At 38.9% G+C, this 14,047-nt stretch overlaps 1 protein-coding gene across 1 annotated transcript; it reads right to left on the reverse strand.

Moving 5' to 3' along the window:
- Window positions 1-1,310: 1,310 nt before the first annotated feature.
- Window positions 1,311-4,840, reverse strand: LOC139709314 (uncharacterized). The gene is made up of 2 exons (XM_071621270.1): window positions 3,103-4,840; window positions 1,311-1,372 (listed from the first exon to the last, which is right to left on the reverse strand). Exons 1-2 carry the CDS (start codon window positions 4,838-4,840, stop codon window positions 1,311-1,313), a joined length of 1,800 nt encoding a protein of 599 aa, XP_071477371.1.
- Between the last annotated feature and the right edge of the window lie 9,207 nt (window positions 4,841-14,047).

Consider the following 14,047-nt stretch of genomic DNA (forward strand, 5'->3'; position numbering starts at 1 on the left):
TCTTTTGTTTTTCACCTATTATATAATGAAGCAAGTTTGTCTCCCTCAAGATTGTCTAAATGCCACAATCTATACCCAATATAATATATGCAATGCAAAGCAGAGGAATAAATATCAGAGGAAAGTATCAGTTGCAAAATATCAATTTTTATTTGCATGGACTCGATACAGACATATTAGATCTACCTCATTTTGCGAGTAATAAGAAACTCTCTGTCATTGGCCTCTGTCTGAATCGTTTGCTTTTCACCTACAATAAAGAAAGTTTGTTGTCTCCCTCAAGCTTGTTTATGATAATTCGCACAATCTATACCCGATACCTATGACATGCAAAGCAGAGGAAGAAATATCAAAGTAAAATATAAGTTTAAAAATATCAATCTTTATTTTGCACGGACTCGATAGAGACACATTAGATCTATCTCATTTTGCGAGTAATAAGAAACTCTCTGTCAGTGTCCAGGTCCATTTACATACGTTATCCTTTTCTTCAAAACCGTTGGCAATAACATTTGTAGAACACAAATCATGAGAAACGAGGAAATAATAAGCCCAGTCTTAATCGTACCCAGAATGAGAAGCAATAGCACAGTAATTCCCTTCAAAGATATACCCATTAGTCATTAAAAATGATCGTCGCAGATACACAGCACTTGACGATGATTGTCAATTCGTTGCCTACGAGGTAGGTTTGGTGTAAAGTATGGCACATCTAATTCCAATAGACAATTGCTATGAGAAATGCCTCAACGACAAAACACGCACTCAACCATTTCAATTATTGATGTTCGTGACCACTTATGCGTTGTTTTCTTCCATGGTTCATGCAAGAGAGATTACAACAAATCCATCGATTTATTTTTCGTTTCATCAAACAGACCAAATATGATAATAATTTTGACGTATCAGATGATACCACCTTCATTAATGATAGTTTCCCATTAGTTATCGATCTTAAATGATATTTACGGGATATTCTTTTTTAAGTCAACATCAAGCTCAACCATTTTTTCTATTCTTGTCTTCATGCGTCCTTAGGTGATCAAGAGATTATTTCTATTACTAAGTCCAACTTAGTAATAACTGTTATGCATTACGATCATATACAACATCGACGGGTAGCCAAAGGTATGCAGTAATGTCTGTAAAATTACTATATAGTGCTGGGTTAGCATTCTTGTCATTTTCACGCATTTTTAGTTGAATCGGACACAAGTAGGCAAGGTTATCTGCGTGACATCATTATAACTCTATGTTCTTGCTGACTATACTGCATGTAGTCTTAAATAGGTTAAACTGAATGGATTTCTTTAAAGTGCGCTCTCATCATCAAGAATGAGTGATGACGGTGCCACAAGTTGTGTAGGGGACACTGACAGTCAACAGAACAGACACAGCACCACAGCGGTCAACAGTGGCAAACCGTGGTCATCCTCAACATAAAAATCAACTAAACGAGATTGTGACTTTGACCATTTTGCGAATGCACATCCCAAATCCCGCAACGATGCAGATCATCTACACAAAGTGGAATAAAAGGGGAAAAAATCGCTGAGATCTGGACACCGTTTCATCATAGTTGTCAGTCTCTGACAATCACCATAGTAACAGTCAGTGACCAGAGCTTCTTAGCCAATCAAAACCAAGGATTTTACTGAAATTGTCAGTGACAGACAACTTGCAAGCGCTGACTAAATTGATGAAACACCCCCTGAACTTCTTGGGAGGGGGGGGGGGGGGGGTTGCATCATGCTGTAAAATCTCTTCAGATAACATTTTATTGCTGTTGAAAGTGAAAATAATGACAATGTGTGGTAATGGCCGCGTGTTTTTCTTTTTGATATTTTGTTACAAAATTCTCTAGGAGAAGGCGATGGTGGAAAAAGCAGAATATTATAGTATATTGAGTAAAATAGATAATGACGGGACTGGGATTATTCTGCTGTCTGATCAGATGGTGAAAAGAAAAGAGAAAATGGACATTTTAAATCCCTCTTTGCTATTTGTCACAGATATTGTCCTTCTGAATCAGGTTGTCAAAGCGCTTCTACAGCGCGCACATACAATTGTACATGGGAAGGACACGTGACTTTTCATTAAAAAAAAAAGCACACGTACCCATGTCATCGTGCTCACTTATACGTTCCTATGTCTTTAACCCACTGCAGGCCATATCAATATCTTATCTTTACTAAGTACAATGTATGTGTACAAAATTTGTACATATTTAACTAAATTGCACTGAAAGGGTTAAGAATAATTAATTGATGAATTCTTTCATAGACGTCATGTGACCAATCACGTCCATCGAATTTAGAACGCTTGTGAAATGAGATTACTAGAAATGAAATTAACGCACACGAAATATACTCTTTCGTTGGTCATTTATGTTAGGATTGATGGGACAACATTAAAAGAAGAATACGATTTCAGTACCACTCTGATACTTTGGTACGAAATCCACAATGTATCTTGTTCTTTGTGTCAAAGAATAAAGCATACTGATTGTCTTTATTGCATTCAGCGCTACGTAATGTTAATATTCATCTAAATCAAAACATCAAGGGAGATATTACATGAATTACTGTACTGTCAGGTTGTAAATGATACTCTCAATTGCCTTCTTAAACAGAAGGAGTTGGCCCTTATCATTTTGTATTACGATTGCCAAATCTGGAACAGACTGAGGGACAAAATGTTCTAGAGATGGGTAAGTTTTATCATGGGGCCTTATCTATGGTGGTTGATGCAATCCTTGTTCACTTTCATCAGAAACTAAATCGTCACTCCTTTGCATTGATTCTATGCTGTCAATGTCGTCATTGTCACTATCGTCACTCTTGATTTCCATATGTTTCGTCTCTGGAATAAATTTCTGTGTTTCATATTGCCTCATGGACCCCTTCTCCTCCTCCTCCTCCTCAACCCCCTCTTCTTCCTCTAGCAGAACCTCCTCCTCTTCCTCCTGTATCTCGTCCTCCTCCTCTTCCTCTTCTTCTTCTTCCTCCTCCTCCGTTTCTGAAAAAGCACTAAAACGCGACATGCTATTGAATCCGTTTCGATGGGACAGCGGTTTCCGTTTCGAACTACTAGTAAATTGACTTATTGATTCTGGTTTGCGATCGTCATCTTCTTCAGCACAGTCGAAATCATCTTGTTCCTCATCATTTTCGTCTTCCATCACGTCTTCCCTCTCGCTCTGGCTTCCGTCTTCATTGAGGGTCTCCATCTGGAGCGGCCTCGAGAACGAAGACGCTGTCATGGATTTCCTGGTAAACCCTCCTCCGATCTCTGGTCGACCAAGTCGCATTCTTCCCGGTGGCTTACCGAACATACCGCCGCCGCCGCCCAGCTGCCCATGCAGTTTGGACCCGGACATCAGCTTCTCCTGTTGCAGCCTCGCCGGGCGAGGGCGCCCTGCCGGCGATCCCCTCTCCGACAGGTCCATGACACCAGCCTCTGTATCTAGATCCCTCATAGCTTTATTCGACTTGTGGAGAATGTCAGTAAGGGGTGGAGCTTCCGGTAGCTTGTATTCAGACTGCGCTCCGGCGTAAAATCTTGGCTGGCTTTTCTGGCGCAGTATTTCTTCGCGAGTCATCAGCGGCGGGCAGAAGTAATTCGCCGGATTTTCCCTGTCCTCTTCTTTCTTGAGGACAAGCTCGACCTCTGGGGGTGGTGGCTGTTCGGTGGGTCTGGTCAAAGGAAAGAGGGCACCTTTGAGGCCAGTGTAACTTCCTTGTTGCGCGAGAATTTGTGCTCTCAAGTCCGTAAAGTTGCTGAAGAATTTCACTTTATCAGGGATATCAAATGCACTGATTCGGCGTTTTGCGGCCCCTTTCCATTTCTCTTGGATTTCCTTTCTCTTGGCATCCGCCCTCTTGCGTTCAACGATCTCCATGACTCTGTCTTTCGAAAATGATCTCGACGAAATGTATCCGTCGGCCACACCTTCCAGAATATCGAGTGTTGTCAGCTCAGGAAAGAGTCTTTGCACTAAGGTTATGGTAGAGAAGTTCTTAGGAGTCATATGGATGCTCGGAAAGGCAGACTTGCTGCGATAGAACGAGTCGTTTCTTCGCAGGATCTTGTTGCAATCATAACAATGCCAAGGACCCAGCACGTCGCAACATTCACGCGAGAGATCGCTCGTCGTATCCAACATTTCATCGTTGACGAAACTCTCAGCTCTCGAACATGGCCTTTCTCGGTACTTTTCCTGCAGGTATCGTTCCTCGTTCGAATGGCGCACTTTTCGCGCCGACTTTGGGTGAGTCGATGCAGACCTGCCGCGCTCAACGTGGAACCTACCGGACTTGATTCTCTCTCGCGTGCGAAATTCGTGTTCCGAGGCAATATCTACGACTTCCACGACGCTAACCTCCCCGCGGTTATCCCCGGCTAAAGAGTGCAACGTCGCATAGCATGAACAAGTCGAGGACGACTCTGGTCCGCTGCTAAAGGGAATCGACTCACATCGCGATGGGGAGGGTGACCCGCTTTCCCCTACACTTCCTCTCTGCTCATATGAATAGTACCCAGAAAGCGAAGAGGTTCGTACCGACCCAGAAGGGGGTCGCGGTGCCAAGATGTCTTCACCAGTCTCCGTGAAAAGTTCCGGGAGGAGGGTATCGCTCTTGGTACCCTCTGTGCGACTTTTAGATCTTTTAGATGTCTCGTAGACGAAGGCGTGGCTCTTGGACCACTCAAACACAACGTCCTCCTCAAGCGCCTGTTGTTCATCCGGTGGAACTCCCCTGCACGGACGGTGACGAGACTGAGAGATCGGTAAATCGACACGGGAAGTGGCCCGTGGACTGCTGGTCCCCGAAATGAGCATGTCTGTGTGGGAAGCGTCATCCGTCAAGCAGAGCAGCTTTCATCTGCATATTCAAGAATGACCAGAAAAGGCAGTAATGAAAATCATGTCTAGAGAAATGTCGTGAAATCTGTCAAGCAAACATCAATACGTACTTCACAAAACGTATGAATGAGGGGGAGAGACAAAGTTTGTTTGTGTGTGTGTGTGTGTGTGTGTGTGTGTGTGTGTTCCTCTGACATTGATATTTTGCAAGCTAAGAGCAAAAAAAAAAAAAAGGAGAGACGACTGACATTTAATGATCATGAGAAACCAAAAGGCACAGGCAATCTCATTTCAAAGATGGAATTTTCCTATGAAAACACAGTGATATCTTTCAGACATACCTTTTTTAATCATTACAAGCGGACAAAACTTATTACATTGTATGTGTGCACGGAATTTCAGAGACATAAAAAGAAATGGAACCAGCGATATCCGTTACATTCAACTTATGAAAATTACATGTAGGTGAAGTCAGACATATTCATAGGATTTTTCTATTTATTTATGTTAATTCAAATAAGCGGAATTACTGAAAAAAAGAATAACTCAATGCGTGGTGGAGAATTGCAGATGGTCAAGAGATTAAGACTCTTGAAGAGGAGTTCATTTGCCAAATGCCATTAAAAGAGAACAGACTTTACATTGTATGTTGTTGTTATTTTGATTTTATTGGAGTCCTGCTACATGGCAATTTACCCCATTAAAAACATATATTCTGTTTTCATATGCATTTAGTATGTTGTTAATGAGGGACTTCATGTTATGTTCAGACGGAAAACTTAAAGGCAGTGGCGTTTCTTGTTTTATCTAAATTGTATCATGATTGATAAAATCACCACTGTTTCATGCGTTATCCAGTTTCATAAATTTCCTGTGATCTGTTTGTTTTCAATGACATTTTCTCTGTTCTGATTGCTTAAGATGTTGTAACTAAAGTTGGACGTGGAAACGAAATATTTCGGGAAAAATGGAGTTTATCTTTCCAGAGTATAATCCTCATGTAAACTCAACAGAATAGGGATTTGAAATTTTGTGAGAATATCTTACAGTGTTTCTCATACTTTCTTTAAAAAAAGTTATTCATTGCAAATGAGTGGCTGCATACAATGTATGCAAAATAGTGCGTTACCCGACGTGGCAAAGAAATTTATGGGGGAAAAATGGACTTAATCTTTCCAGAGTATACTTCATGTAAACTCAACAGAATAGGGATTTAAAATTTTGTGAGAATACCTTACAGCGTTTCTCATACCGTCTTTCAAAAAAGTTATTTATTGCAAATGAGTGGTTGCATATGCAAAATAGTGCGTTACCCGACGTGGAAAAGAAATTTATGGGGAAAAAATGGAGTTCATCTTTCCAGAGAGATCTTACAGTGTTCTTTATACTTAAAAAAAAAAAAATTCATTTATTGCAAAATAGAGTGAGTGGCCGCATAATTTATGCAAGAGAGTGCGTTATTTTCTCATCACTCCTCTTAAACCTATTATCCATTTGTCAATCAAATCTTTTAACACAAGATATGATATACATGATTTCGATTCTGCTGGGTTTACCAATGTCATAATTTCCTTATTTTTTTTTGCGATATGTTTGACGTGCAGTAAAGTTGCTAAGTATAATTACCCTAAGCCAATTTTACCACAAAAACAAATAGCACACTCCTTTATAATTATTACATGCACAACCATTGTGCTTAGGCTGCATGCCCTGTCAGCTGGTGCCTGTAGAGACACTGCGGTCCTGGACCTACCTGGTAACTTTAGTTATTCCGTATTCATATTTTGATGCAGATTTTGTGCAAAAGGCAGTTTGTGCAAAAGCTGAAAGATGTCTTTCTAAATACATGATATAGTATTAAAACGCAGTACTTGGTGCTTGCCTCGTCAGGGGTACATGAACCAGCATTCAGATCAACAAGACAAACCTTCCACAACGGCTTTTATTTAATCACTTCTTCAAAATATGGATGTCACTTGACTTTCACAATTATTTGGTCCAGCAATGCACCCGGCAAGAGAAATACCTTTCCACCACTAAAACGTAATACAATACAGTATTCTGTGCATTCGTCGGGCGTACATTATCATTGGTACAGTATGATGCCCACTCTCAAAACGTGTACATTTATTTCAGCCGAACGGGTACGATCATATTTTGTGCGCTTGAATTCGATCTTGTCTGACCTTTACACGGGGCCGCACGAGGTCAAACTTGTGGGGTTGGCTCTGTTGTTAAAGACCTTCATGTTGTATGAATGTATGTAGAACAAAAAATTACAAGCTGAGTATGTAGCTTGTCAGGGTTCAAAAGGGAGTTGATATGAGTAGGGCTTCTATGCACTTTAAAGTCGATGATATTTCATAATTTTATGAAATACACCGTAATTAGTGATAGCGTCATGACGACAAGGAAACATTTGAAATTGAATGTTTAGCTCGTCATGCAATGCCTTTTAATCCTTCAACGCGTTTGACAGACAGTAATTGTAATATCTTTGAGTGTATACATAGTGATTCATAGCCTAGTTAAATGATGTTTTGGTAAATATTTTTTAAATCACTTTATATGCCTATAGATTGATGCACTCTTCACTATTAATTCAGACAAGAGACTAATGATACAGTGTACTTGATATAACTTCACTTTGATTGTGCAAGACACGTTTTCCACCAAATACGTGTACTTCTTGAGGCAGCGCAAAACATTGCAAGCTGTAAGCTATCCTGAACATGAATCATAACCCATGTTCATATACTCTAATACATATCAACCCCCCAAACAAACAAACGAACAAACAAAACAGATTTGCGACGACCCCCCAAGAAAAAGGAATAATGTTAATAGCTCATGTCTAAAAGCATAAAATTATTGCTGAGAATGAGTGTGGTAAGCCTAAGCATTATCAAACTTGCATGTTAGAGTTGTGGTGACATGTAGGCCTATTGAATTATCAAATTTAAAAACAACCCCTGCGACCCTTACACAATGACTCACAAACGCGTAATGAGGAAGTACCATGCTAATTATCTTATCATTGTCGAGTTGTTTGCAGAATTTTGAAGTGGCGTTGTTCGCGTTGATACGCATAAAATTGTCTCGGTTCTAGTACCATGCAGTGTGGTGTTTTTGTTTTATGGGTTCTTTGCGTATAGCTGATATCAGTCCACCCTAATTTTAACACATCAAAATACACATTGCAAGAACAGAACAGTTTTGAATGCCTTATATAGGCAAGTGATTTGAAAGCACTTGCATGTCTGCGAAAATAGTGAAAATTACGAAATATCGAATGGTTCGAAATTAAGAACTACACTGTACGTAACATCGATCCCGAGCAAAGTAGGAAACAAGGAAGTACACTATAACACCACGAGCTAGTTCTTACAGACATACTTGACAGAAGCAAGTAGACAGGTGAATTGGAAAGGATGTGTAGGCCTACATCGGTACTACTCGCTGAAATAATAGTCATCATTACATGAATATCACATTTATTGGTCTTTCATTATGTTTGATTTGTTTTTTTCTCTAACGGTTGTTATCATAAGGATATTTTGCGTGTTTAGATGGACTTTTTTTTTATAATACAACTTTCAACTCTGCGCACCGAGCAATGGTGTGTATAGAGAGAGTATCCATGTTAGTTGGAGGATTAAAACAAGGAATTGCAGGTAAGTGCTATAAGTAACAATGAAAGTCATTCTCTCTCGGGAATGTGCTTCAGAATAAAAGGCCTACGAACCTGGAATGTGCCGAGCAAAGTGTACGCCAGAATGATTGGAAAATACATGCACGGTGAAAGCAGAATCGCACGGGGCATTCATTGCAGCGGTTACTAAGGACGCACGTACGCACACATTCTCGTAAAACTCTCCGAATATCCCCCGAACTATTAACCAATAGACACCATGAAATTTGGTATTATAAACATTTCAGAAACAACCAAGGAATGTTGATGATCGCCAATACTTACGGTGATGTCGTTTGTCATCAAAGCAAACTATAATCCCGGGAGTTATTGCTGATCTTGTTCTGATGGTTATCGCTTGCTGTGAAATTTGATAATCGTTGGGAGTTGTGATTGTGTACGGACGTGTGATGCGAGTGTGTACATTATACAGACGGCACGTTCTTAGGACCCCACCGTGAGAGCACAGGGCGGTGGGGAATTTCTTTTGTTCCCATGAATAAGTGCTGAGAGGTCGACCCCTCATGAAAAGATGGGCTTTGAAGTTATTGTAGCTGACGAGCGCAGCAGATCGATTGTGCGTGCTCTCAATAGACGTGACGTGACAATGTATATCGACTGGAATAATCGAGCACTATCGGTTTGCCGATATATCCGGATATGTTAGTTTGGTTACAAGAGGCATGGTAAATAATTGCTTTGGCGCTCATACTCGGTCATACTTGTATCAGATTGCTTGGTGTTTCCGAAGTCTTTGCTTTCTCATTCATCCCATGTCTTCAGATGTCATTAAACCTGATGTGGTCTTATCTGCGTCTTTTTTTTTATCCCGTCGAGAAATTTGTACAATTCTTTCTCGCTTATACTAGTTACCATCCGTATTTTTCATTCTACCCAGTTGAGTTAAAGTAATATTAACATCACTTATGAAATCACCTGTGTTATCACACAATTTTACTACATTCCCTCTACTGATATAGTTGCCGATTTCACATAATGAGAAAACGCATGAGAGTATATTAATGCTATATATATATATATATATATATATATATATATATATATATATCTTCAATAATGTTATCATTTATCACACTCAATTCATTATTATTCCCGTATGGCATGTTGTGATTAACACTTTTATTCCATCCATGTTTGATTATACAGACAATGATTAAAGTTGAGAAAGACATAGGATCGAAAGCTCTGAGGGTTATACCCAGCTGACATCCTGAGACATTCGTTGTTTTCATTTGTCACGGTGCTATATATACATATATGTATATATATATATATATATATATATATATATATATATATATATATATATTATAGCGATTAACTGTCTTTAACTCTTGGTCGTTAACGATTCAGTCGAATTTACGATCCATTACAACACTTGTAATCTCAGTAAGTCTACGGAGTTCCTGAACCCCGATGTTTGTTGTTAATTAAGAGACGGCTAATTAAAATGATAATCATTCCAGGTTGCATATCATTACGTAAGATGTCTGAGCCTGCGCAAATGCGGCTTGCCAAACAGACCTACTGCCTTGTCATTAAATTGTGTGTATGCGGCCTTGGAACAGGATTGTATTTCTCTCTTTAAGCCCGTAAGATGGACTTTCTTTGATCAGCAAATAAAGAATAAATGCTTTATCGATCGTGAGCTGAATGAAAAAAAGTGAGTGGGGGTGATGTCTCGATTAAACAAAAGGAAAGCAGATTATTCCACGCTGTCATTCACGTTATGCTCTTTTATTCAACGACGGTACATTTGTAGAACCCACTCTGTCTATCACCGCGTGCACCTCCAGTCAAGGAAGAAACATTCTGTTACCAAGCTGTTACCAAGCTGTTTTCCTCTACTCCTTTCACTTTTGATCCAAAGAATCTAAATCTAAATCAGATTAAATCATTAAATCTCCTAAAACTGCTCACGGGTTACCTGTCTAGTCGAGATTTCAGCAGCTTGAATAAGAAATGTCTAACACATATACATTGTATTCATTTTGTAGTTGTTGTTTTTTGTGACAGCTTTTAGAGTATAGTGTGGACTTTTGCATTTTATTGTAACCATCGACATTATCATTGTATGATTTTAACATGATACCTTTTATCTGATGGACCGTTGTTGTGTTCTTTTCTTATCATGTTTGTCATTGTTCAGCTTCAATCGATTTATGCATTCCCAATGATCTGAACCCCATTTCATAAAAAGTTGATATTATAGCAACTCTTGCTGGAATGACAATGGTCATGAGTAACGACAAGAATCCAGCTTCCTGATTGGCTGTTGCTATTGGAAGTTACCATTCCAGCAAGAGTTGCTATCCTAACATCTTTTATGAAATGGGACACAGGACAGTTCAGGTCGCTACACTGAGTTATCTAACAACGTGACAGAAACTAGCACTGAAACAATGGAATACCTAATTAACATTTGCGTTCATGCACAAGCAGGAATGTATCGTCGAAGACGAGAATGATATCACATGAAAGCAATGACTGAAGTTCTATTTGGTTGATGATCACAATTCCAGTGTGTCATTGCCACTCATAGTCTACTATATGGAAATAATTGATTCTTATTGAAGTGATTATAAAATATCCCAGGACCAGAAGATGTTTCAACAAAAAAAAAAACAACAACAACAACAACAACAAAAGAAAAAATGACGAAAACACAAGTAGGCCTTCGGGTTTGGCCATTAAGTGTGTAGGAAGTATGAAGTGGGTGACAAATAAGAAAGTCATAACAACTTTATTTCATAATTTATCTTTGAGACAATGACAAGGGGAAAAATCGTAAGCACGCATAATTTTCCTTGGTGGCGATGGTCATGATTTGCATGTTGTTTCTATCTTTGTTAACGCTTGTGTAGGTGTGTGTTTAGAACTTATTGAATTCGACGAGAGCATTTATTATCATCCATATCTCATATCCAAATCCATACTCTTGTGAGTCAAGTGATACATGTTATAGTGATGTTCCGAAAAATTAATCAATTTCGCTGTCCACATTATACTTACATTGTTTGTATTACTCCGCATAGTCTCGGATTTGATGAGAACACAGGAATAACCAAAACTCGTCATTGTAAAAGAAAAACAACTATGAAAGTTAAAAACAAACACAAAGCACTGTGGCATAGTGGATAAGACTCCCGACTCCCGATCGGAGGACCCGAGTTCGAACCCCGCCCAGTGCTCACGTCCTTGGACAAGATGCTTTTACCCACCATGTCCCTCTCGACCCAGGTGTATATGTGGGTACCTGGCAACGCTAGGATGATAATAATTGCAGGGCCCTCTGGTAGAGCAGTGGTAACACTGAAGAGGCTACCCTGGGTAAATAAGACCTTATTATTATTATTATTATTATTATTATTATTATTATTATTATTATTATTATTATTATTATTATTATTATTATTATTATTATTGTTGTTGTTGTTGTTGTTGTTGTTGTTGTTGTTGTTGTTGTCTGTCTGCTGTAATTCTCGACCTTGCTCTATTCGTATGAGTCTCTCTCTCTCTCGTCTCTTTCTCTCACCCCCTTTCAATCTTACCGTTTCTTTCTCTGTTTGAGGGTCCCATATCGTACAAGCTTTGCTTTTTAGTGGGACCTTCCATGTCCATTCCGATCCTTATATCTTATTTGTACTAAGCATATGATATATGTATATATCAAAAATGTAATTATGTTTTCTTCATTTTGTTACTCATTTATCACATGTATTTTGTTATATTACGTTTTTGCAATTATTATAAATATGTTCTGCTTATATACGTTGTAAATAATTTTCTCTGTTTGTTTCATGGAAATGAAAATAAATTTGAACTTTGAACTTTGTCTTTCTCGGTTTGTCCATGTCTCACATCTGAACCTTTTATGCTAACGTGACATACACAATACACACACACACACACTCATACACCTCTTGGCAGAACTAGCTTTTTATAAAAAACAACAACAAACAAACAAACAAACAAACAAACAAACAAACAAACAAACAACTCTCAACTTAACGTTGATACACTTCGTTTGCTTTGTAATTTATTTTATTCTCGACATTCTCTATTTCTTGTAAAATCTCTACATAGCTGTGATTCATCTATATAATTCTACATTTTTTCTTGGCAAGCGCGGACTAACAATCATCTTGGCACTCAAATATAACACTCGACAGCATGAGAAGTCACAGAGCAGACATGTGAAAAGGAAAAAAAAAATGAAAGGAGTCAGCCCATGAGCTCGACACTCACGAGTCATACGGCCCAGGAGCAAGACATCGAAAGGGGGTCCATGAGTCATACACCCATGAGTCATACAGCCCACGAGCTAGACACCAAATAAAGGAGGCCCATTAGCTAAGTAGTAAGTAAAACAGAACAATGAGCGAGACACTGTGCAAATAAGTAAGGCTCACGAGCTCGACACTACGTACATTACTCCCCATGGAGAAATATCGAGCTCATGGGCTTTATTTTTATTTGTGTATTCATCTATTTGCTTTTTGTCCAGCTGGTGGGCTTTGTTTGCCCATTTGAATAACTCGCGGACTTATAGCTCATGGATCTATTTTAGCTCACGGGTAGTATGACTCGTGAGCTGAATAACTCGTGGGATGTATATGACTCGTATGCAGTATGCCTCGTATGGGTATTGAGATCATGGCGTTCAAAAGCTTGAAATGCCGATTCTTTGAAGACTAACGGAAGATACATCACATTCTGTTTTTCAGGAAAAAAAAGTGAGAGGGTGTGGTTACCCCATCCCCTCCCCCCCCCCCCCCCACACACACAAAAGATATGCCCTTTGGGTACAATCCTACGAGACGGCATCTAGCGAAGATATCAAACGAATGTACAAACGTGTGTGGACGAGAACATTCATTTTCAGATCATGGAGAGAAAGGGGGAGGGGTCACTCTGAAGTAGAGTAATAAATATGGTTAACAGTATTACAACGAGAACTTAATATATCCAAATTTCTGACATGTGATCAAGTTGTATCACGTATTTGACTAATAAAATTCTGGCGTGATAACACACACACACCCACATGCACACGCACATGAACTTACCAGTCTTATCCTATTTATTTGTCATCGTGAGCCAATTTGCCTCTAATATCTGTGACTTTTCAGTAAATTATATCCCCTTTGTCTGTAATGACAACTTAACATGCTACATCAAGAATGCTTTTAAAGTTGCCAACAACGAAAAGCGAAGGTATAAAAAGCAAACAAACGTACGACACTTTTGTTGATCTTTTTCTGATGTGGTAAATTTTGTTAAAGTAATTTTTATGCAAGTGAAGAAATTCCATGCCTATCTCTGGATTTAATATAGAACGGAGACTGCTGATCATAACACATAATTGTAATTATAATAAATAAATGTTGTTTTATTAAGGGCAAACTGTTCAAAGAACATGTGTGAAGTAATGAATCCGTACATTTGATGGAGACTTAAAGTGAAACAGA

Source organism: Diadema antillarum, unplaced genomic scaffold (genome assembly GCF_040938485.1).
Source record: "Diadema antillarum isolate AM-2024a unplaced genomic scaffold, OU_Dant_1.0 scf00000037, whole genome shotgun sequence".
In the NCBI taxonomy this organism is placed as follows: Eukaryota; Metazoa; Echinodermata; class Echinoidea; order Diadematoida; family Diadematidae; genus Diadema; species Diadema antillarum.

What these genes read in the sequence shown, in the direction of transcription:
- LOC139709314 (XM_071621270.1), bottom strand. Translation starts at nt 4,840, where the DNA reads ATGCTCATTTCGGGGACCAGCAGTCCACGGGCCACTTCCCGTGTCGAT. An exon ending in TCGCAAACCAGAATCAATAA is followed by an intron (nt 1,373 to 3,102) that starts GTCAATTTACTA and finishes GTTGACTGTCAG; the next exon opens with TGTCCCCTACACAACTTGTG.